Source organism: Megalops cyprinoides, chromosome 3, assembly GCF_013368585.1.
Source record: "Megalops cyprinoides isolate fMegCyp1 chromosome 3, fMegCyp1.pri, whole genome shotgun sequence".
Lineage (NCBI taxonomy): Eukaryota > Metazoa > Chordata > Actinopteri > Elopiformes > Megalopidae > Megalops > Megalops cyprinoides.
In genome coordinates, this window is record NC_050585.1 from 1,524,829 (window position 1) to 1,547,828 (window position 23,000).

Consider the following 23,000-nt stretch of genomic DNA (forward strand, 5'->3'; position numbering starts at 1 on the left):
TGCCATTTCTTATACTTGCCATTTCTTCACTTGATTCTTACTTATTTGTTTATCACAGGCAGGCTTGGTTTAGCTTTGAATCTTCCATTTTCTGCCTCTGTATCTCTCATTATGGCTGTAAGGTAGGTCTACACAAGCCATATTTATATTGTATAAGGCTGGCAATGAAGACTATTTGATAGCTTGCTTATTGATTTGCTATCTTGATCATTCATGCAGAAGATGCAATTAATTGCAATGCCACACATAAAGCCACACAAAACAGATCATTTCATGTTTTTCATGCTTTTTTCCCATGCAACCGGAAACTGTACATTAGGCTCAACTCACTGTGACGTCTGCACTCACACAGAAGTGCTCAGCAAAGAGAACGCTCTGATATGCTTGCACACAACCAACAGCAGTTTTTCACACTGCAAGACACAGTGCACTATAGGGGAAATGGCGCTCATTTAAGGATTACTGCTCAACTGAGCCACTCAGAGCCCCCAAACCTATGTTATTTTATCTGGTTGATCGCATTTTATGTAGATTTGTCACTGAATTTTTTGCAAAAATACTCTCATTGAAATTATTGGCATGGTTAATAAAATGCTAGTGTCCATATGCCCGGTGCTGCGTCCCCCAGACGGACCTCAGTGCACCCTAAGTTGTCTCCTTATATCCCAATGTCTGCATAACATTTATGACTTTTGTGTGCACCTACATGGATTACAATTGCACCCCTCTGTAGTTACCCCTGGCGCCAAGCCTGATGGAGATGCTTCTTTTTGATTACCATTGATTTGTATTCATACACCCCAAAGTTGGTGTTTAGGTTTTGACAATGTTTTTGCGTACATTATGTAGAAAGAGACCTGTTGCTATTTACAAGAAATAATTTTTATTAATTGTGCTTTAATTGTAAGGTACACCATCTGAACTGGATTGTACTGAATAACCTCTCATGCTCGATTGCTTGGACGAGTTCCTGCTGTGTTTGTGCTGTGTTTGTTTGTGGAGTGGTCTCTGTGCTATTACATTCAATATGAAAAAAATAAAATTGGTGCTATTTACCTAGCTATTACATAAGGTAGGTCTGATCTGCTCCTAAAGTTGAATCTTTTGTTGCCATTAGGGGACAGAGAGGGAATTTTCCACTTTTTTTCCTCTGTCGCAGCTAATTTGGCTCTAGCCGACGAGAGGTTTTTTGTGGTTTTTCGCCCTCTCAGGAGCAAATCTTTAAATAATTAAGCAGCACACTTTAGCTAGCTAGCCGGGTAGTTTAGCTAGCTAGCCGGTTCGCTTGTTTACTTTTTTCTACTATTTTTCAGCGTCAGATTTTAGGATATTCTGATTCTGGTTGTGTTAGCGCGTCTGCGCGTCTACTGAACTGTAAACGTAGTTTTATTGTATTTAGGCTAAGTGGCATTTCTTGCGCTTGATTTCTGCCTTTGACTGTTCTGAGCCACCTTGGTGCTTTTAGCACTTTTTTAGCTGGTAATTCTGTCTCGGCAGTAAATCCTTATTTAGGGAAAGCGTTTCAGTTAGGGGAAAAAATGTGGCCAAAACTGTGCGAGAGTTGCCGGATGATCGGATTTCTGGAGGGAGAACTCCAGGATGAGTTCATCTGCGACCGTTGCCGACTTGTTGAGCACTTGGAGAACAAGATTCTTGATCTCGAGGCCCAACTAGCTGGACTCCACAGTAATCCTGAATTGTTAGCGTTCCAGGAACTGATTAGTACGCCCTATAGAGAGATAGTGTGCTCACCCAAGCCGGGTAGGGGCGAAGATACAGACCAGATAGGGCGAGAGAGCTGGGTTACAGTAGGGCATAGGCGTAGAAAGGGGCACAAAATTCCAAGAGGGGCGGCATCTCCAGAGATCGCGGTGACCAACCGTTTTGTGCCACTGCAGGACGAGTTGGCCCACGATCCTGAGAGTGGGAGGACTGAAGAGCCCCAGGGTACCCAGATGGCCTCATCCTCCAAGAAAAGGGAGTTGGTGATAGTGGGGGATTCAGTCATTAGAGGGGTAGATAGCATAGTGTGTTCGCGCGACAAGGAGTCTCGCATAGTCTGTTGCCTGCCTGGTGCCCAGGTTGGAGACCTCCTGGAGAGCGCGGACAAGCTCCTGGCCAGAGCGGGGGAGGATCCAGTGGTCATGGTCCATGTTGGAGCCAATGACATAGGAAAGGGTAGGTTCGGGGTTCTGCAAGAAAAATTTATTGAGCTAGCGGGGAAGATTAGGAGCAGAACCTCCACGGTAGTCTTCTCTGGAATTCTACCAGTACCACGTGCAAGCAAAGGGAAGCAAGCCTTTATATGGAGGTTTAACATGTGGCTATAAACCTGGTGCAGGAAAGAGGGGTACAGGTTTATGGGGCACTGGGACTCCTTTTGGAACAGGGGTGACCTGTACAAGCGGGACGGGTTGCACCTGAACCGGAGGGGTACTGCTGCATTGGGCCAGCGTATGCTTAGGGTAGCAGAGGGTTATTTAAACTAGGGTCTGGGGGGGCAGGGAGGTTATACAGTGAGATGGGTAGGGATAGACAGACTGCCAGAATAGAACACACCATGGCTAAATATTTTATTAGTAGAGAGGAAATGATGCTTGTAAATCAGTCAGAGCAGCACTGTAATAGAGGTGGTTCTGAGCAATTGGGGGCGGGGGTGAAGGGCAGGAGAGGCACACGTGGTACCCTGAAATTCCTCTGTTTAAATGCTAGAAGCATAAAAAATAAAATTCTCGATCTGGAAACCGTTATGAGTAATAGTAACTTTGACGTTGTTGGGATTACAGAGACGTGGCTTGGTGCAGGGGATGGGGATGAGTACAACGTAGAGGGATACAAGCTGCTAAGAAAAGACAGAATCAAGGGACTTCCGGTTTGATGAGGTAGTGAGCAGACGTGCGAGCGGGGGGCTCCTGCTGAACTTTTCATTTTCTTTTCAAGACTACCAATTTAACAGTGCTGCACCTTAGGTTAACTCGCGCATTACTCGTTTTTTATGTGTGAAGGAGTACTACGACGTGATGAACACCGCAAATTCTAATCCTCAACCGTCAGTAACAACTCGAGCAGCTAGCATTTCAGCTAAGCTAGCTGGCAAGGCCGCAGCCGTTTCGGAGCTTCCAGACCCAGGGCCGGGGGGCAGAGGCGCCGCCAGCGGAGGTCACTTCGACTCTGTCACCAAGACCGACCTTGAAGCCCTATTCAGCAAACAACGTGATAGCTTCAAAGCTGACATGGCTATCCTGATTCAACAATCAACTGAATCCCTGAAACAGTCCGTTGATTCACTAGGCCAACAGGTGACATCATTTAACAACCGTCTCAATAAAACTTAAGTTTTGGTGGGTGAAAACTTCGAGAAAATCACTGAGATGGAAGCCACGGTGCTCCTGGAATGGGTAGACGACCTGGAGAATCGGTCCAGGCGGTCTAATTTGCGGATTATCAATGTACCTGAAGGGAGTGAGAAAGACCAAGACCCGACGAAGTTTATTTCCAACCTCCTGATGGCAGTGACGGGCCCCGATGTTTTCAGCAGCCCTCCCGAGATAGAGAGAGCCCACCGCTCCCTCGGACCTAGACCAGGCGACGCCGGTGCGGGGAAACCGAGAGCTTTCATTGTCAAATTCCTTCGCTTCCAAGAGAAAGAAAAAGTCCTCAGATGGGCCAGACAACACAAGATGGATTTCCGCGGCTCCGAGCTGAGAGTGTATCCAGACATCAGCGCTACTCTGGCTAAAAAACGGGCTGCATTCAACCCCATCAAGAACTCTCTTTATCTGAAAGGAATAAAATTCCGCCTACTGCATCCTGCGCGTCTTCAGGTCTCCTTTCGAAATGAGAACTTATACTTTGACTCCCCACAAAAAGCCCAGGATTTTTACAACGAGCGCATCGCCCGCACCGGAGAGTAAACTATTGAGGACAGTGGCTACATCCGGACCCAGTGCACGGTAAAAGTTGGTCGTTTATAAACAATCAGCTGCGGAACAGAAGCGCCAGAAAGACATTGTACATTAATGTATACCCATGCTATTATTTATAACTTGAATGCTGATATGGGTGTACAGCTGTCCCCAGCTATATTTTCTTATTTTACGCCTATTGTGCATTGTAGACATATGTGCAAATACAGGAGCCCTACCTGCTCGGTGAGTGTTTAGTTTACAGATTTATGCCGCACGGAAGTAACAGAGTCTATGGAGTCCCACTGCTAGTTCTTGTTCTCAGGACAAGCTTAGGGAGGGTTAGGCATGTTTATTTGTTGCCCGTTCTAAGGGTTTTTGTTTTGGGGAACTGGGGAGGTAGATCCTACAGATTTGCTTTTGTTTTTATTGTTGTCTGTTTGTTTTTAGCACTACATCCTTCTACAAAACAGTGTTTCTTCCTACTGTATTACAAGTTTGATTATGGCTAATACTACAAAAAAAGGGGTATCCTGTCTGAGATTTGTCTCTTGGAATGTTAAAGGGATCAACGGCCCCGTAAAAAGGGGAAGAGTACTTTCCCACTTGAAACATCTTATGTAAGAAATTGCTTTCTTACAGGAGACGCATTTGATCGCTAAGGATCACCATAGGTTAAAGGCTTCATGGGTTGGCCAAAGTTTCCATTCCAATTTTAGCAGCAAAGCAAGGGGTACAGCAATTTTGATACATAAAAAAATACAGTTTTGCCCTACAAACGTTATAGCTGACCACCAAGGCCGGTTTGTTATAGTCTCAGGCTCTCTTGTTAACGTACCTGTTGTTCTTGTTAATCTCTATGCACCCAATTGGGATGATGAGGCATTTATTAGGAAAGTAATATCTCTCTTACCAGATTTAACTTCCCACCATTTAATTTTAGGAGGCGACCTTAATTGTACAATGAACCCTCTGTTAGATAAATCCTGCACAAGGCAGGACTCTCTTTCTAAAATGGCTAAAGCAATTTCATCATTTATGGATCAAATAGGAGGGGTGGATCCATGGCGCTTTCTCCATCCTGACAAAAAACAATTTTCTTTTTACTCTCAGGTCCATAAAACATTTTCAAGAATTGATTACTTTTACATTGATAACTATTTTCTTCCTGCTGTCGACAATATAGAATATTCAACGATAGTGATATCCGATCATGCTCCTGTCAGGAACGGGGATCGGGACACAAGCGCGGACCACCGGGTAAGCGGAACCAAGCGTTTTAATGAAAATCGTCAGGCAGTTCGTAGTACAGGGGCAGGCAGAATTCAGAGACACGGGAAGGCAGTCCGGGGGCAGATCCAGGATCAGGAGTCGGGGCAGGCAGAGTCGGTAACCAGGTGATCAGGAACAGGCAGACGGAACCAAAACGGCAGGCGAAGGACGAAGTCGAGAAACAGGCAGAAATCCACGAACAGCGATCAAACGTCAGGTTAGCTAGAGCGGGGACGAGACAGGAAAAACTCACTGCAACGAACAAGCAAACAGACAGGGACACGCAGAGGAGATATAGGGCAGGGGTGACGAGGTGATGGGGTGCAGGTGAGCAGACAGGCAGCGGGGCGGGGCTGAAACACAGGGGAAACAAACGAGAACACCGCGGCTAAGGGGGCGGAGCCCTGACAGTACCCCCCCCCCTACGGACGCCACCGGGCGTCACAGCGGGTTCGCCAGGGTGCCGGCGGTGGAAATCCCGGATCAGGGCCGGGTCCAGGATGTCCCTTGCAGGCACCCAGCTCCTCTCCTCGGGACCATACCCCTCCCAGTCCACCAGGTATTGCAGACCGCGCCCCCGACGCCGAACCCTGAGCAGGCGGTGCACGGTGTGAGCCACCGCACCGTCGATCAGGCGGGGCGGCGGAGGAGCCCGGGGAGCAGGGCAGAGAGGACTGCGGACAACGGGCTTAATCTTAGAGACGTGGAAGGTGGGGTGGACACGGCGAAGGGAGAGCGGGAGCTTCAGCCGGACCGCCGTGGGGCTGATCACTCTGGCGATGGGAAAGGGGCCGATGAAGCGGGGAGCCAGCTTGCGGGAGTCCACCTTGAGGGGAAGGTCCCGGGTGGAGAGCCACACCCGCTGGCCCTGGCGATAACGGGGTGCCCTTGAGCGGTGGCGGTCAGCAAACCGCTTAGCCCGAGCCGAGGAGCGGAGCAGTGCGGTGCGCGCGCGTCTCCAGGTGCGATGGCAGCGCTGCACAAACGCCGTTGCCGAGGGGACCCCCACCTCCTCCTCCTGGGCCGGGAATAGGGGAGGTTGATAGCCTACACAGCACTGGAAGGGCGACAGCCCCGTGGAAGCAGAGGGAAGGGAGTTGACGGCGTACTCGACCCAGGGGAGGTGCTGGCTCCACGCCGACGGCTCCCGAGATGTCAGGCACCGTAACACCGTCTCTAGTTGCTGATTGGCCCGCTCGGTCTGGCCGTTGGACTGGGGGTGAAAACCCGAGGACAGACTGACGGTGGCCCCCAGTAGTTTGCAAAATGCCCTCCAAAAGTTAGACGTAAACTGGGGCCCACGGTCGGACACCACATCGGAGGGCAGGCCGTGCAGTCGGAATACTTGGCTAATGAGCAGCCGAGCGGTTTCCCTGGCGGAGGGCAGTTTGGGTAAGGGGATGAAGTGCACGGCTTTAGAGAACCGATCCACGACGGTGAGGATAGCGGTGTTACCGTCAGATGGTGGCAGGCCAGTGACGAAGTCCAGGGCGATATGGGACCAGGGTCGTCTGGGGACAGGCAGGGGTTGTAGCAGACCGGCGGGGGGTCGGGTGGAGGTCTTGCTCTGGGCGCAGACGGAGCAGGCGGCGGTGAAGCTCCGGATATCCTCCGCCAAAGTGGGCCACCAAAATCGCTGGCTAATGAATGCTGCTGTGCGCCGGGCTCCAGGGTGGCCAGCGAGCCTGGATGAATGCCCCCACTGCAGAACCTGCGAACGGACAGGTTGGGGAACAAACAGGCGGTTAGGGGGACAGGAGCTGGGACCCGGTTCGTTCTGGAGGGCGGTGCGGACGGCGGCTTCGACGTCCCACAGTGCCGCTGCGACAACGCATCGGGCTGGCAGGATTGTGCTGGGTTCCTGGGAGTCCCCGGCAGGGGCGTGCTGGCGCGAGAGGGCGTCAGGTTTACCGTTCTTAGAGCCGGGTCGATATGACAGGGTGAAATCAAAACGGGAGAAAAAGAGAGACCAGCGGGCTTGTCGGGGGTTAAGGCGTTTGGCTGATCGGACGTACTCGAGATTCTTGTGATCAGTCCAAACCAAAAACGGAGCACTCGCCCCCTCCAGCCAGTGCCTTCACTCCTCGAGCGCCAGCTTGATGGCTAGCAGTTCCCGGTCGCCGATGTCATAGTTACGCTCGGTGGGCGTAAGGCGGTGAGAAAAGTAGGCGCAGGGGTGGAGCTTGTTGTCGGCGGACGAGCGCTGAGACAGGACCGCCCCCACTCCCACATCCGAAGCATCCACCTCCACCACGTACTGACGAGCGGGATCGGGCTGGGTAAGGACAGGCGCCGAGGTGAATCGAGCCTTCAGGTCGCGGAAAGCCTCCTCGGCAGCCGAAGCCCAGGTAAACGCCTTGTTGACCGATGTCAGGGCGGTGAGGGGAGCCGCTACCGTGCCGTAGTTGCGTATGAAGCGACGGTAGAAATTCGCGAACCCTAGGAATCGCTGCAGCTCCCTGCGGGAGGTGGGGCGCGGCCACTCCTCAACTGCGCGGACCTTCTGCCGGTCCATACGGATGCTACCTGCCGTGATCACGAAGCCCAGGAAGGAAGTAGTGTGCTGATGGAAGGCACACTTCTCCGCTTTCACGTACAGGTGGTTTTCGAGCAGGCGCTGCAGAACGCGGTCGGACGTGCTGTACATGCTCGGGCAGGGAGCGAGAGAAGATCAGGATGTCGTCGAGGTACACGAATACGAACTGGTTGAGCATGTCTCGGAGGACGTCGTTCACCAGGGACTGGAACACGGCCGGGGAATTCGTCAGACCGAACGGCATGACCAGATATTCATAGTGCCCCGAGGGGGTGTTAAACGCCGTCTTCCACTCGTCCCCCTCGCGGATCCTGACCAGGTGGTAGGCATTACGGAGATCGAGTCTCGTGAAGACGGTAGCGCCCTGCAGCGACTCGAAGGCGGACGACAGAAGGGGCAGGGGGTAGCGGTTTTTGATGGTAATGGCGTTGAGACCCCGGTAATCAATGCAGGGACGGAGGGAGCCGTCCTTCTTCCCTACGAAGAAGAATCCGGCCCCCGCAGGAGAGGAGGAGGGGCGAATGAGACCGGCCGCGAGAGACTCCCGGATGTATTTGTTCATGGACTCGGTTTCTGGTGGCGACAAAGAAAACAGTCGCCCCCGAGGGGGGGACGAGCCGGGCAGCAGGTCGATGGCGCAATCATACGGGCGGTGAGGAGGCAACGATGTTGCGCGGGACTTGCTAAACACCGGTTTCAGGTCCATGTACTCGGGCGGCAGTGCCGACAGGTCCGGGAAGTCCTCGGTAGTGGAAGCGATCGGCGATCCAGGGGTGACGGCTGCCCGAAGGCAGTGGGAGTGGCAAAAGGGGCTCCAGCCCAGGATCCGGTTGCCCTCCCAGTCGATGTGGGGGTTGTGGCGAGCTAACCAGGGGCGGCCCAAGACCACGGCGGCCTGTGGGGAACGGATAATGTTGAGGACGATCTCCTCGCGGTGGTTGCCCGAAACGAGGAAGTTCACCGGGGGAGTGGCGTGGGTCACGCGAACCAGGGGGGCCCCGGTGATCGCGTGGGCCTCCAACGGCGAGCGCAGGGGGACGCGGGGCAGGCGCAGACGGGCTGCCAAGTCGGCGTCGATAAAGCTGCCATCTGCCCCAGAGTCAATCAGGACGGACACGGCGTGGCTCTGCCCTCCGACGAGCAGGGTGGCAGAGAACAGGGGACGGGTCTGGGGAAAGTGACGCAGTGGGGTTACACTCACCTGTAATCCCCCTGCTGCGGGTGACCGCTGGCCCTTGGCCGGGCAGTTCGCCACAAAGTGGCCAGACTGCCCGCAGTATAGGCAGGACTGGGTGCTGAGTCTCCGTTGGCGCTCCGCGGGAGACAGGCGGGTGCGGTCGACCTGCATGGGCTCGGAGGTTCCCGGGGATGGTGGTGCAGGACCCCTGACCGCCATCGGGAGGGGTTGCTCACGGACGAGACCGGGCAGGCTGCTGGACGCTCTCTCCCTGCGTCTTTGCGAGAGGCGCTGATCCACGCGGATCGCCAGGTCCACCAGAGCCTCGAAGCTGGCCGGCAGCTCCCGAGTGGCCAGCTCGTCCTTAATGGGCTCCGCGAGACCGTGGAGGAAGGCGTCGAACTGGGCCTCCGCGTTCCATCCGCTGGTGGCGGCCAGGGTGCGGAAGTCAATCGCGAAGTCTGACACCGACCGACGCCCCTGGCGAGCCTGCAGCATCTCTCTCGCTGCCTCGCGGCCCTGCCTGGAACGGTCAAACACCCTTCTCATCTCGTCGGCGAATCCGGCATACGAGTGGCAGAAGGGAGCGCCGGCGTCCCAGACCGCGGTACCCCACTCCCTCGCGCGGCCTGTCAGCAAGGTGATGACGTAGGCGATCCTCGCCCGGTCTGTGGGGAACGTGGAGGGTTGCAGCTCGAACACCAGGGAACACTGGGAGAGAAACGAGCGGCAGGTTCCTGGATCCCCCGCGTATGACTCGGGGGGTGGCAGCCGGGGCTCCCGGCTGGGAGGGGCTGGCGGAGCCGGTGGGTAGACAGCCGCTGGAGGAAAGGGTCGGCTCTCCTGGTTGAGCTGCAGTTGCTGCAGCCGCGCCGAGACCTCGGCGAGGCTGGTGGCGAAACCCTCCAGGGACCGGCCGATGGAATCCAGCTGGTTCTGGTGTCCCCCCAGCAGCGCTCCCTGGAGCTCCAGGGCCGTCCTCAGCTGCGGTAGGTCCGCTGGGTCCATGCAGGCTTGTTCGTTCTGTCAGGAACGGGGATCGGGACACAAGCGCGGACCACCGGGTAAGCGGAACCAAGCGTTTTAATGAAAATCGTCAGGCAGTTCGTAGTACAGGGGCAGGCAGAATTCAGAGACACGGGAAGGCAGTCCGGGGGCAGATCCAGGATCAGGAGTCGGGGCAGGCAGAGTCGGTAACCAGGTGATCAGGAACAGGCAGACGGAACCAAAACGGCAAGCGAAGGACGAAGTCGAGAAACAGGCAGAAATCCACGAACAGCGATCAAACGTCAGGTTAGCTAGAGCGGGGACGAGACAGGAAAAACTCACTGCAACGAACAAGCAAACAGACAGGGACACGCAGAGGAGATATAGGGCAGGGGTGACGAGGTGATGGGGTGCAGGTGAGCAGACAGGCAGCGGGGCGGGGCTGAAACACAGGGGAAACAAACGAGAACACCGCGGCTAAGGGGGCGGAGCCCTGACAGCTCCATTGCTACTCGACCTCTCGTTTTCACTTTTACAAAAGGCACGCCCTCCTTGGAGGTTGAATTGCACACTATTAAACGATGTTGACTTTTGTCAAACAATCTCCAAAGTAATCGATGATTTTCTTATTACCAATAAGTCTAATCTCACATCGCCATCTCTATTGTGGGAGACATTAAAGGTGGTAGTTCGAGGAGAGATTATATCTTATTCGGCAAGACTAAACAAATTGAAAAAACAAAATCAGGAACAACTCATGGAAAGTATAACAGAGCTGGACAGAAAATTATCAATATCTCCATCCCCTGAACTAGAAAAGGAGAGACAAGGCCTTCAAATGGAATATAACTTGCTGTCTACACAAGAAACCGAAAAATTACTCTTACGATCACGTGGATTTCTTTATGAGCATGGTGAGAAGGCAGGACGCCATCTGTCACGCCAAATTAAAAACAAGTCAGTATCCCAACAAATTAAACAGATTAGAATTCCTTCAGGTGAACTTACAGTAATACCATCTGTCATAAATGAAACCTTTAAAACATTTTACTCTGACTTATACACTTCACAATCCCCGACTGACAAAACAAACATGATGAGTTTCCTAGATAACCTGAATTTTCCGCTCATATCTTCTTTGCAGAAGAGTGAGATGGATCGACCCTTAGAAATTCGTGAAATAGCAAACTCAATTAAACTAATGCAAAGCGGCAAGGCCCCTGGCCCAGACGGCTACCCTATAGAGTTTTTCAAAAAATTTGCTGATAAGTTGATCCCTCTCCTTTTGGACATGTTCAATGATTCTCTGGACCGGGGAGCCCTGCCTCTAACTGAGGCATCAATAACCTTACTACTTAAGCCGGGTAAAGAAGATACTGATTGTAGTTCTTACCGTCCCATCTCGCTTTTAAATGCTGACTACAAGATTTTAGCTAAAGCACTGGCCTTACGACTCGAATCGATTATGCCAAGCATCATTTCGCCCGACCAAACCGGGTTTATGAAAAACCGACACTCTTTCTCCAATGTCCGCCGCCTCCTCGACATTCTCTTTTCGTCACCATCCGGGGGGACACCAGAAGTGGTGGTCTCCCTTGATGCGGAGAAAGCTTTCGATAGGCTGGAGTGGAGTTATCTGTTGGAGGTCTTAAAGAGGTTCTGCATCGGGTCTAAGTATATATCTTGGATCGCACTTTTATACTCGTCCCCTAAAGCATCGGTAAGCACTAATGGGATGAAATCCCAATATTTCACACTTAGCAGAGGAACCCATCAAGGGTGCCCTCTGAGCCCACTGTTGTTCGCTGTGGCAATTGAACCCTTATCTATCGCACTTAAATCGGCCAGTTTTATCAAGGGAATCCACAGGTGTGGTTTGGTAAATACACTCTCCTTATATGCAGATGATTTATTACTGTTTATTTCTGATCCAGTATCCACCATTCCTAAGACAATTGAATTGCTAAACAGCTTTGGAGCATTTTCCGGTTATAAATTAAATTTCTCAAAGAGTGAATGCTTTTCTGTAAATAACTCGGCCCTTAGGATCCCCGATACGTCTCTCTCGTTCAAAGTGTCTAAAAGCAGCTTTAAATATCTAGGAGTGCATATCTGCCGTAAGATGTCAGATCTCTACAAGAACAACTTTCCACCCCTAATCGACAAACTTAAAGCAGATCTTGAAAGATGGTGTAGTTTGCATATAACTATAGCAGGCAGGGTAAATTGCATCAAAATGAACGTGCTTCCATGTTTTTTGTATCTTTTCCAATGCTTGCCAATCTTTTTACCCAATTCCTTTTTTCGTGCTATAAATAAGCTAATTTCGTCTTTTTTATGGAAAGGCAAGACCGCCAGGATAAGGAAAGAATTCTTACAAAGGCACAAGTCCATTGGTGGTCTGTCACTCCCTGATTTAAGACTCTATTATTGGGCAGCTAACATAAACAAAATGTTGTGGATTCGCGAACCTGAATTAATTTGGTGTAAACTGGAAGCTAAATCCTGTTCTACTTCACTCCTTGCTCTGCTTACATCAAAATTGCCTCTTCAACATCCCAATATTCAAATAATCCAATTGTCATTTCCACCCTTAAAATTTGGCACCAATTTAGACGTACTTATGGTCTCCAAGGATTGTCTAACTGTGGCCCTATACATAACAATCATCTCTTTCTCCCTCCCAGCAATGATGGTGCCTTCTCTTTATGGCAGAGTTCAGGCCTTGTCAAACTAAGTGATCTCTATACTAATAATGTCTTCGCTAGCTTCAGTGAACTATCTGCAAAATTTAACCTTCCAAAGTCTCACCTGTTCAGATACTTTCAGATCCGTAATTTTGTTAAATCAAATAGTACCTGTTTCCCCAATACCCCCCCTAAGACAGTAATTGACTCAGTCTTAGACATTCCCACAAATCAAAAAGGTCTTATCTCAAAAGTTTACACCTTAATATCCCATCTCAGAGAGACATCTCTTGATAAAATCAGGAAAGACTGGGAACTGGAATTTGGCAGGGCTATTGATGACAGTGACTGGGATTCAGCATTAATTCAAATAAATAACAGTACATCTTGCTCCAGGCTTAATCTGATACAATTTAAAGTTGTCCATCGTATCTATTTCACCAATTCCAAACTTTCCAGAATTTACTCCAATGTCTCTGTCACGTGCAATAGGTGTCACATGACACCAGCAAACATGACACACATGTTCTGGTCTTGCCCTCGTCTGCAGGTTTACTGGACAGCTATTTTTAGACATCTTGCTGAATCACTAAATATGAATTTGGTGCCATGTGCAGAATTGGCCATTTTTGGGGTATTACCAGACCGTCAAACAATTAGGAAACGGGTTAAGGAAAGTATCGCCTTTGCTTCTTTGTAAGCACGTAGGAGAATTCTGTTGGAATGGAAGTCGCCATTTGCTCCCAAAGCTTCCCTGTGGCTGAAGGACCTCATGCTGTACCTAGATCTGGAGAAAATTAAATATAATTTGAGGGGGACACCCGGAAGATTTGATTTGGTTTGGGGCCGCATCCGGAGTTACATAGCTAAATTAAAGACACTACAGGACAAATGAAGGGTTTGTCTCTGACAATTGACTTTTGCCTCATTTCATTTCATAAGAAATAATATTTCTCTGCTTGTTTTTTTTTTTTTTGTTTTGTTTTTTGTCGCTCTCTCTTTTCTCTTTTAACTTTCTGTGCACCTATATATGTTTGTTTATTTGCTTATGGTAAGAAAGAAGGATGTGTGTTATTGTTGATCTCTAACGAATCATGTAGGATGGGGGGGAGGTTAGGGAGTGGGAGGGAATAAGTGGTTGTTGTGTTTGAGAAAAAGAAAAAGCCCTTACTTCTTATTGTATGTATCTTCGCCTGTCAAATGTATAAAAAACATTAATTAAAAAAAAAAAAAAAAGAAAAGACAGAATCAATAGAAGAGGAGGAGGCGTAGCTCTCTATGTAAAGGATAATCTTAATATTCAGGAAATACCAGGAATGGAGCCCCTTGGTGTTAGTGAAGACATATGGATTAAGATATTGGGGGAAAATGAAAAAGGTCTGAATGTTGGAGTATGCTATAGGCCACCAGCCTCAGACAGCAATGTCAGTAGTATGCTCTTTGATAACATTAAACTAGCATGTCAGGAGGGTGAGACAATAGTAATGGGGGACTTCAATTACCCTTCAATTAATTGGGAAGCTGTGTCAGGTCAAGGTAAATGTGAGGAAGAGTTTTTGGATGTTATAAATGACTGTTTTTTGATATAGTCTGTTACTCAACCCACGAGAGAGAACACAATCCTAGATCTGGTTCTGTGTAATAATCCTGATAGAATCGGCAGTATTGAGGTAGGGGAACCACTCGGTACAAGTGACCATAGTTCAATTACATTTGACGTTTTTTGGCAAGTTAAGTCTGCATTCTCCAATGCTAGAGTATTCAACTTTAGGCAAGATGACTTTATTAAGATGCATGATTATACAAGGAATATAAACTGGGTACCTCCTCTAGGTGGTAAAACTGTCAAAGAAATGTGGTGCATATTTAAAACGATTATTCTGGATGTACAGTGTAAATTCATTCCACAAGTGAGAAAAGGAAAGCTGAAAAAGAAGCATCCACAGTGGATGAATAAGTCGCTATGGAACAGTTTGAAACAAAAAAGTTAATTATTTAGAAAATACAAGTTGGAGAGCTCAGATAGTAATAAGATAAGGTGTTTTGAAAGACAGACTGCACTAGATGCAAAGAGCAACTCTAAACGTTTTTTCAATACTACAGTCGTAAAAGGATAGTTAAGGATGAAATAAGAGGTATAAAAGGATGGGGTTATGGTTTACGATAACAAAACTATCGCTGATACACTAAACAGTTACTTTGTGGAGAGTTTCACTGGTTAAGTGTTTTCGCATATGCCTTCAGGTGCAGTCAGTTCTCAGAGATTTATAGAGGAAATTGATTTAAATGATGCAGAAGTACTAGATAAACTTCAAAAACTTAAAACAAATAAGGCAGCAGGCCCTGATGGAATATATCCAAGAGTTCTCAGAGAACTAGCAGAGGTGGTTTACAAGCCTCTGACAGTTATTTTTAAGCAATCCCTTAAAATGGAGAAATGCCAGATGACTGGAAACATGGCAGTGTAGTACCTATCTACAAGAAAGGAGACCGGACTGAACCAGGAAATTATAGGCCTGTCAGCTTAACTTGTATCGCATGCAAAATACTGGAATCCATCATTAGGGATAATTTGGAATTATTCCTGGAACGAAATGGTGTTCTAAATGATAGCCAACACGGTTTTCGCAGAGGGAGGTCGTGCTTAACAAACCTCCTGGACTTCTTTGAGGATGTTACAGCATGTCTGGACTAAAACCAAGCTATATTATCTATTTGGACTTTCAAAAGGCATTTGACAAAGTTCCACACGAGAGACTCATATTGAAAATGAAATCTGCAGGAATTACAGGAGCTATCACTGAGTGGGTTCGAAGTTGGTTGTCTAAGAGAAAGCAGACTAACTGTTGGAGGAATTGTATCAGAGCAGGGTCCTGTACGAAGTGGAGTCCCGCAGGGATCGGTGTTGGGGCCTTTGCTATTTCTTATATACATAAATGATCTTGATGCAGAGGTTAGTAGTAAATTAGTAAAATTTGCAGACGACACAAACTAGGGGGTCTAGCCAACAGTATAGAATTAACTAAGGTAATACAGGAAGACCTAAACAGCATCCAAAAGTGGGCAGATACCTGGCAGATGACATTCAATTTAGATAAATGTAAAGTCTTGCATGTGGGAAATAAGAACCTTAGACAAGACTACTTCATGGGTGGAAAAAAACTAGAATGTGCTCAATTTGAAAAGGACTTGGGAGTAATGGTTGACCCAAGCTTAACAGGATCTAGGCAGTGTGCTGTAGCAGTAAAAAAGGCCAACAGGATGCTGAGATATATAGCCAAAAGTATTGAGTATAAATCTAAAGAGGTTATATTGAAATTATACAATGCCTTAGTCAGACCGCACCTGGAATACTGTGTGCAGTTCTGGGCACCGTACTATAAAAAAGATCAAAGCTCTAGAAAAGGTTCAAAGAAGGGCAACTAAATTAGTTCCTGGCATGAAATATAAAAGCTACGAGGAAAGACTCAAGTTACTCAACCTATTTAGACTAAGCAAGACGACGCTTAGGGGAGATTTAATTGAGGTATTTAAATTTATAAAAGGAATCCATAAGGTTAACTATAATAGATTCTTTAGGGTGAGTTCAGTCTGTAAAACAAGAGGACATAAATGGAAACTAGTTAAGAGTAAGTTCCGCACTGATATAAGGAAATATTACTTTACACAAAGAGTTATCAATACATGGAATAGGTTGCCAGGTCAGTTAGTTGAGGCAGAGACCCTTGCTGTGTTCATGTCTAGACTTGATGCAGTTTTGGATACTCTTTAATTAAGAAATGGCGAGCTTAGTTGGGCAGAATGGCCTGTTCTCATCATCATATGTTCTTATGTTCTTATGTGTGGAGCTTTCACATTAATATGTGTTGCTGAATGAATAATAAATCATAAGAACATTATCTAGTGCATCAAAACACATAGGTCTACGGTATGAAGCATGATAATCAAGCTAAGGTTATTTGTAACCTTAGCTAGCTATAAAAATAAAAGACAAATGCTTGAAAGTAACACCATTACAAGCTAACGTCATTATACACTTTTATTCATTTCCAAATTTGGCTTTGAAATGTTTCGTAGGCCTACTATTATCGATACCATCGCCTACATAAGCTGTGTTTTAATCAATGGCGTTGTGTGAAACGTTAGCTAGCCTACTAATATGAAAGAAATAGCCTAGCCTTCATCATGGCCAGAGTATGCATATTTAACATGTTTCATACAATTGCCTTCATACAATTGCCTCCAGACGCTGTACCAGGTTACTGTTTTGAATGTTTCTTACAGATAATGGCATAACAATCATTGCTTTGTCTTACCGAATGGTATGCTGCCAGTTCACACACAAGCCACCTGGTGCTGCCAACATGCATAAATTGCTGCGGTCAGTGGATGTGCTGAAGATGCAAGGGGCTGCGCTCACGCCCTCTCTCACAACTCTCACACACAGTGGTCACTAAATAACAATTCTAAACTGAATTAAGCATGCACTAGTCTAGGAGGAGAAGCTCTCAACCACTGATTTTTATTCAGTTGTATTTAGCTTCAAATTTTATTTTTAGCTCTAAAAAATTACCAAGGTCCGGACCTCTGTGACCCCATAGCTGGTTACAGGCATGCATAAACGCCGTAAGAGACAATTTATCTTGCAGGTAAATGGCTTTCACTTTCATTCGCAATCGCATTGGTCTTCCATTTGTACGCTGTTTGTGTCTCATTCCTCATGCCTGACCAACTTCACCAATTGATTCGCACTTCAGGGCTGACCTAGGGGAGTGCTGTTACCTAAAGCTACTTTGTGGCACAGTTTGATCATATTTCACTTTATATTTAATTCATATATCTCACCAAGGGAATAGTGAGCATTTACACATTTCAGCTGAATGCATCTGTTTTCACCCCACAGCAGAATCAGTTATTCATTGTACATAAATCCAGTATCTAAGGCAAACTTGTCAGCGTGATAAAGACTATTCTGACACAAAAAGAGGTGGATTTTCTTTCTTTTGGGAAATCTATTTGATGCGAGTTTTATGTAGTTTCATAAAAATATGTGAATTTGACTTTGAGTTTGTAGGCCCTATAAAACAAATTCAATGAGTTTTAAAGTTTTTTCAAGATACCATCCATTAAAATTCAAGGACACATAAAAGCTGCACAGAATGCTACATTATGAGTGTTGGAGACAGTATATAAAGCAATCTAAAATAGCTACAATGTGGCCATTGAAAATACTGAACAAATGTAAAACACTTAACTTGTTTTGCTTTATTAACCCAGGAATCAGCTTTTACTTCAGTGGAACAGTAGATTCATACAAATGTATTCTCAAGCTCTATCTATGAAGCTCATACTCCCACATTATATGTACACACTATACTGAATATGTGAATAATGCCCATCAATGCCAATGATCTTTTTTTATCATCATGAGCTTATGAATGCACAGTTGATGATCATCTGCATAAAGAATGAGAAATGAATGAATGTATATTTTATATTTTCTGTATAACAAGAAATATACAGATATTGTGTTATATTAAATGTCTGCATAGTAGGGCACATACTACATGGGTGAATTAAAAAATATCCTGTTTGAATATTATGTCTACTGCTCTATAATGACAAAATAGCTAATTAATTTCATTCGCAGTTTAGTTCCATTTCACAGTACAACATGTGAAGGGAAGCAGGACACCTCAGAGGCACAGTGAGTAGTGGTGTTTGACCACAACATGAATTTTTTCCTTTGGACACAGTAGCCTTCCAGATACATGTAGCTTATTGTGATTATTGTTATGAAATGCTACATTGAAAGCGTTTTCAGTCTAAGCCTAGCTGTTGATCTTATTAAGCTAGCTAGTCAAGTTAGTCTAGTTAGCGACAGTATTTGAAATTATGGATACACTTAAAGTTTCACAATACCAGTGTAATTGTTATTGCGTATTGACACAGACCCCGCGAATATAATTATTTACAGTACAGAACTAGCTTTGTGAATCTTATACATAGCAACTGCACTGCAGTCAATGTGTTATGGGCTGCAATTACACTCTTCTAATCAAATTAGTTAACTACACTGGTGTATGTGCTGCTTATCAGACACACTTAACCCAAGCAACTTACAGAGGTTACTTTTTTACATTATCAACCCAGTGTACACAGTTATTTACTTCTTATTTACTTTACCACTACTTTATTACTTATTTACTTTAATTCTGAGTTAAGCACCTTGCCCAAGGGTGTGCCTGATTAGGGAATTGAACCCACAAACCTATGCTCCCTACCACTTCACCACACTGCCACAATAATGTAATAAAAAGTGCTATTTATATTACAAAATAATATGCTGTTTTAACACAATTATTTTCAAGAAGAATATCAATTCCTCACTGACAGTAACAATCCTTGTTCAATGAGGCAGATGTTTATTGGGAACAAGATGAATTATCTTACTCTTCTGGCCAACTTGAATGACTGCCTGAAATGGGATGAAAGGACTTTTTAGAAACTGTTATATCAGCAGACAGTGAAAAAAAGCTTCTTTTTCATGAATCTTTGGCCATTCTATGAAAACAAACACAAAAACAAAACAATCATAAGACACTGGTACTCTCTGCCCTTGAATGTTCTTCCCTGATTTGGAATCCATGATAACAGTTTTTGTCTGTGCAGCTGGCCTGCTTTTGGAACTCATATGAAAAGCTAAAATAGGACTGATGACTATTTCGGAAGAAAAAAAATACTATTCCTTCTTCTTGGACGGGTTTGTTTCTGTAGAGGTGTAAAAATAATGTCATTTCAGTTTTTCAAATCATTGCATCAGCCAGAGAGTGAGTACAAGAGACATGAGACTGTCAAGGTAGGAAGGATTCTATCAGCTCCACTTGCAGTGCTGAATTCCAAGAGGACAATTTTCATCAGATATGGCTCTGTGCAAGGCTGAATCAAGATCAAGGCCTTTTGCTAAGACAGTGTGAAAAATGGTCCACTTCTAAGCATAGACATTGCTTTTGATTGTATGTTGATGGGGTACTCAAAGCAGATAGTTCCAGGTAAGAAATAAAGGTTGGAGCAGTTCTGAAACAGGCAGGTATGTGGCAACAGTGGTGCATAACATACCTTCCAAATGGGGTTAAATCAGTATTTATGTTTTAATGAACTGGTTTATTAAGGGGATAAACCTGGTTGGGGCTAAAGCTGTAAGTTAATAATTAACACAGATGTGAGGAGACTCACACTCAGACTGAAGTGGATCAGTAAGAGTAGAAAACATTGGAAAGTGCTTGGTTTGATGTGCTGTGCTAAGCGTCATGTTCCTTGTGAGAGCTATGTACTCAGTACATCCAAAAAAGCACTTTCTCTGAGATTCATTTTCAAACAATAACTACTTCTAGAAAACCTAGAGTGTGCATCATCTGAGTCACTCACCTTTTACCTTATTTGTCAGCAGGGTGTTTGCTTGAGCAATTCATGCTCACATCTTCATTGCTTACCCGTGCTAAAGGTAACAACATCAATTAAGCATTTGAAATTTGAACCTCTACAGGTCCCCTGCTCTAACCACTTGAGGGCTCGACATTAAAAGTTGCCCCATTGCCCCAAACAATGAAATTTTACTGAAGAGGTTTCGGTAAGACTTTCCTGTTGATTTGATGCCCATCATGGCACCAAAAAAACAGACATTCCCCTCTCATTGCCTTGCAGTGGTGGCATGCCTTTACAATATTATCTGTTACCATTGCAGAAAACCTGACAATAATTATCTTCTCTAATGTAAAATTTCACAATATGTATTTTCATTTTTATCTTACATTCCTAAGATGGTATGAATCCCATGTGCAAAAATTCGTTTTGTAACTGCTTACACACCTCACAAACACATTTCAGCGAGAACTCACAGCTCTCAGCTTTGTAATCAAGCAAACAAAAGTCCCTGCCAGCTACACATTTTATTTTTGTTTCTGTATATGTTGACTGTATTGAATCTATTTCAATAGAAGAAGATTCCTGTTGGCATCTTTGTGTTGGTAGCTGCTGAATCTGCTGAATCATCAGAAGGCCACATGTCAGACAGGACGTCAATGCATGAGAATTGGATTGATCTGAGAGGTACAATAACATTTTGAAAAAGGCTTTAAATATTGAAAGTTTCTCATTTTACTTTGGCTTAACCACCCTACAACCTTTATGAGAAAAGATCTTGAAAACAGTGGCCTAAAATGAGAATGAGGTCGTGTAAACATTACAGATGAGAATATCTCACAGTCCACTGTGTTTTCTTCTAACACTGTAAGATGTGAAGTTTTTGCTTTGCTGTACTCAGAGTTCAGAGACACACGAATCATCAGAATAAGAGGCAGAACAGCATGGCAGACTTGTAAACCTGGCTAAGTTTCTCTTCAAGCACAGCAGGGATAGAGTCATGAAACCATGGCTCAGCTCAGCTAATGGTACTTGTTGATAAACGGGCGGTGGTTGCACCAACACCCAGTACTGGGTTCCTACTCACATACATGGCCTTGGTCCTTCTCAACACCAATGTAAGCCTTTAAAATGTTACAAGTTCAAGAGGCAAAAACAATGGGCGTTTTACAGAGTTGTAATAAGAAGTGAAGTCCAGTTCAGAGCTGTTGTAGAAATGTTCCACAACCTCCAGCCTGGACTTTTCCTGCCATTGTCCCAGTTGCAAAATATTTCTCTAGTTGCTTTGGGCTAGAACAATTTAAAAACTACTAGTGACCAACGTGTTGCAGCTAAGCTGCTTTCATCACTTCTCAGTGTTTGTTGAACTCATCTATAGGGTTAACTTTTCTGGCAAAGTCTGCACCTAGAGAGACTAAATTGTGCTATAACCGTCTTCATAGACACTTAACTAAGCCCTGCTGCTGATTAAAGTCTACATGAAATTGGCTGCTACATGGGCTGTTAGAATTGCGTGAATTGGGAGGCATTACTATCATCCTTCATTTTAAAATGGAAAAAGAATGAATGCATGATAATATATGGTATGATGTGAGAAAGGGCAGTCAAACGTAGGCACCCTGTAATAGCACACAATGACTGCACTGTATCATTGTTATTCTCAAACCACCTGAGTGCTGTGCACAGTTTGCTAAATTGCAATGAATGAAGTGCAAATCCAGACACTCACCTCTTTTTCTCCACAAATATTACTGATGATGGAGTTGGATGCAGGGCTGGCAGAGGGGCCTAGGACTGCCACCACCCCCTTGGATAATATCTGGCACACTGTTAAACAAAAGAAGCAGAGCAAGATCAACATGTCAATCAATCAATCAATCAATCAATTTATCCACCACCCATCCATCCTTACTGTCCCAATGGACAATTTGGTGTGCAGTAAGAATCACACATAAATAAAACAGCTCCATGAAATAAATATATACTACACACAAATGACAAACCACAAACGCAAACCATCTCCATTAAGGAAATTAACAATTAAAAATAGAAAATTCTAAAATACAGGGTCCCGTCAATAAGAAAGTAAAAGGGAGAATTTCTCAGACACAGTGGTGTGAAGGTAAAATGTACAAACACAAACATCCTATTTGTCAATTTTTGTATTTTTATGAATGTTTTAAACACTGTCATAAAACAGTCAAGAATCAATAAGATGGTTAAAGTGGCACAAGTTCTTTGGGAAACCCTGTCCATGCCACATGGTCACCTTCCATATCAAAGAATAATTGCTTGTTTCCCTGAAAACATTATGCAGATATCAGCAGTGATATTTTTAATAGCAGCATTAGTACAATATTAATACAACCTTTGTTCTGTAATCTTTCAACTTAATGTACCCCACATGCAAAAAAGTCTAAGGCAGTTAAATCTGGAGATCTTGGAGAGTTTCATCATAAGATTGTCTCTGCCAATTCATACTCACCAGTTTCATTCTCTCCTGAATGGTCAGCATCTTGAGTTACACCCAAAAGTGAAATAACTGGAGTATTCACACTTACATGTAATTTTAAAAGAATGCTAAAATTTTAACCACATTTTTGATTGGCACTTTATGACTACCTTGTATTTGGAAATACAAGGTAGTCATACAGTAGTCTGTTTACAAGACTACTGATTTAAGATTCCACCACAAGTAATGATCAAAATCAGTGAGACAGAACTGTTCCTGTACTAACATTGTTTAAATACTCTACTTCTAAGAATCTGCTTACAAGAACAATTTTGAACTCGCTCACAATTCTACTTCCTTTTAAATGTTATATGTAATCACTTCTATATGTCTTTGTCAAGACTCTGTCTGAAAAGCTAGCTGGGCCACAACAATCATAGTATCTAAAATACAAGTATCTAATCAAGTATCTCTCTTCTGACCAGGCAAATAAACATTCAATTAACTCAATGTATTGCAATTGTGGACAAAAGTTCCCCATGTCTTGGGGAAGGTTGACTAG

At 45.4% G+C, this 23,000-nt stretch overlaps 1 protein-coding gene across 2 annotated transcripts in view; it reads right to left on the reverse strand.

The window, feature by feature from the left end:
• LOC118774310 (glutamate receptor ionotropic, kainate 4-like) overlaps window positions 1-23,000 on the reverse strand; it is a 373,600-nt gene that overhangs the window by 97,597 nt on the left and 253,003 nt on the right. For both annotated transcript variants that reach the window (XM_036523569.1, XM_036523570.1), the window contains one exon: window positions 21,716-21,813. In XM_036523569.1, the coding sequence (XP_036379462.1) occupies window positions 21,716-21,813 (98 nt within the window). The remainder of the gene's footprint in view (window positions 1-21,715; window positions 21,814-23,000) is intronic.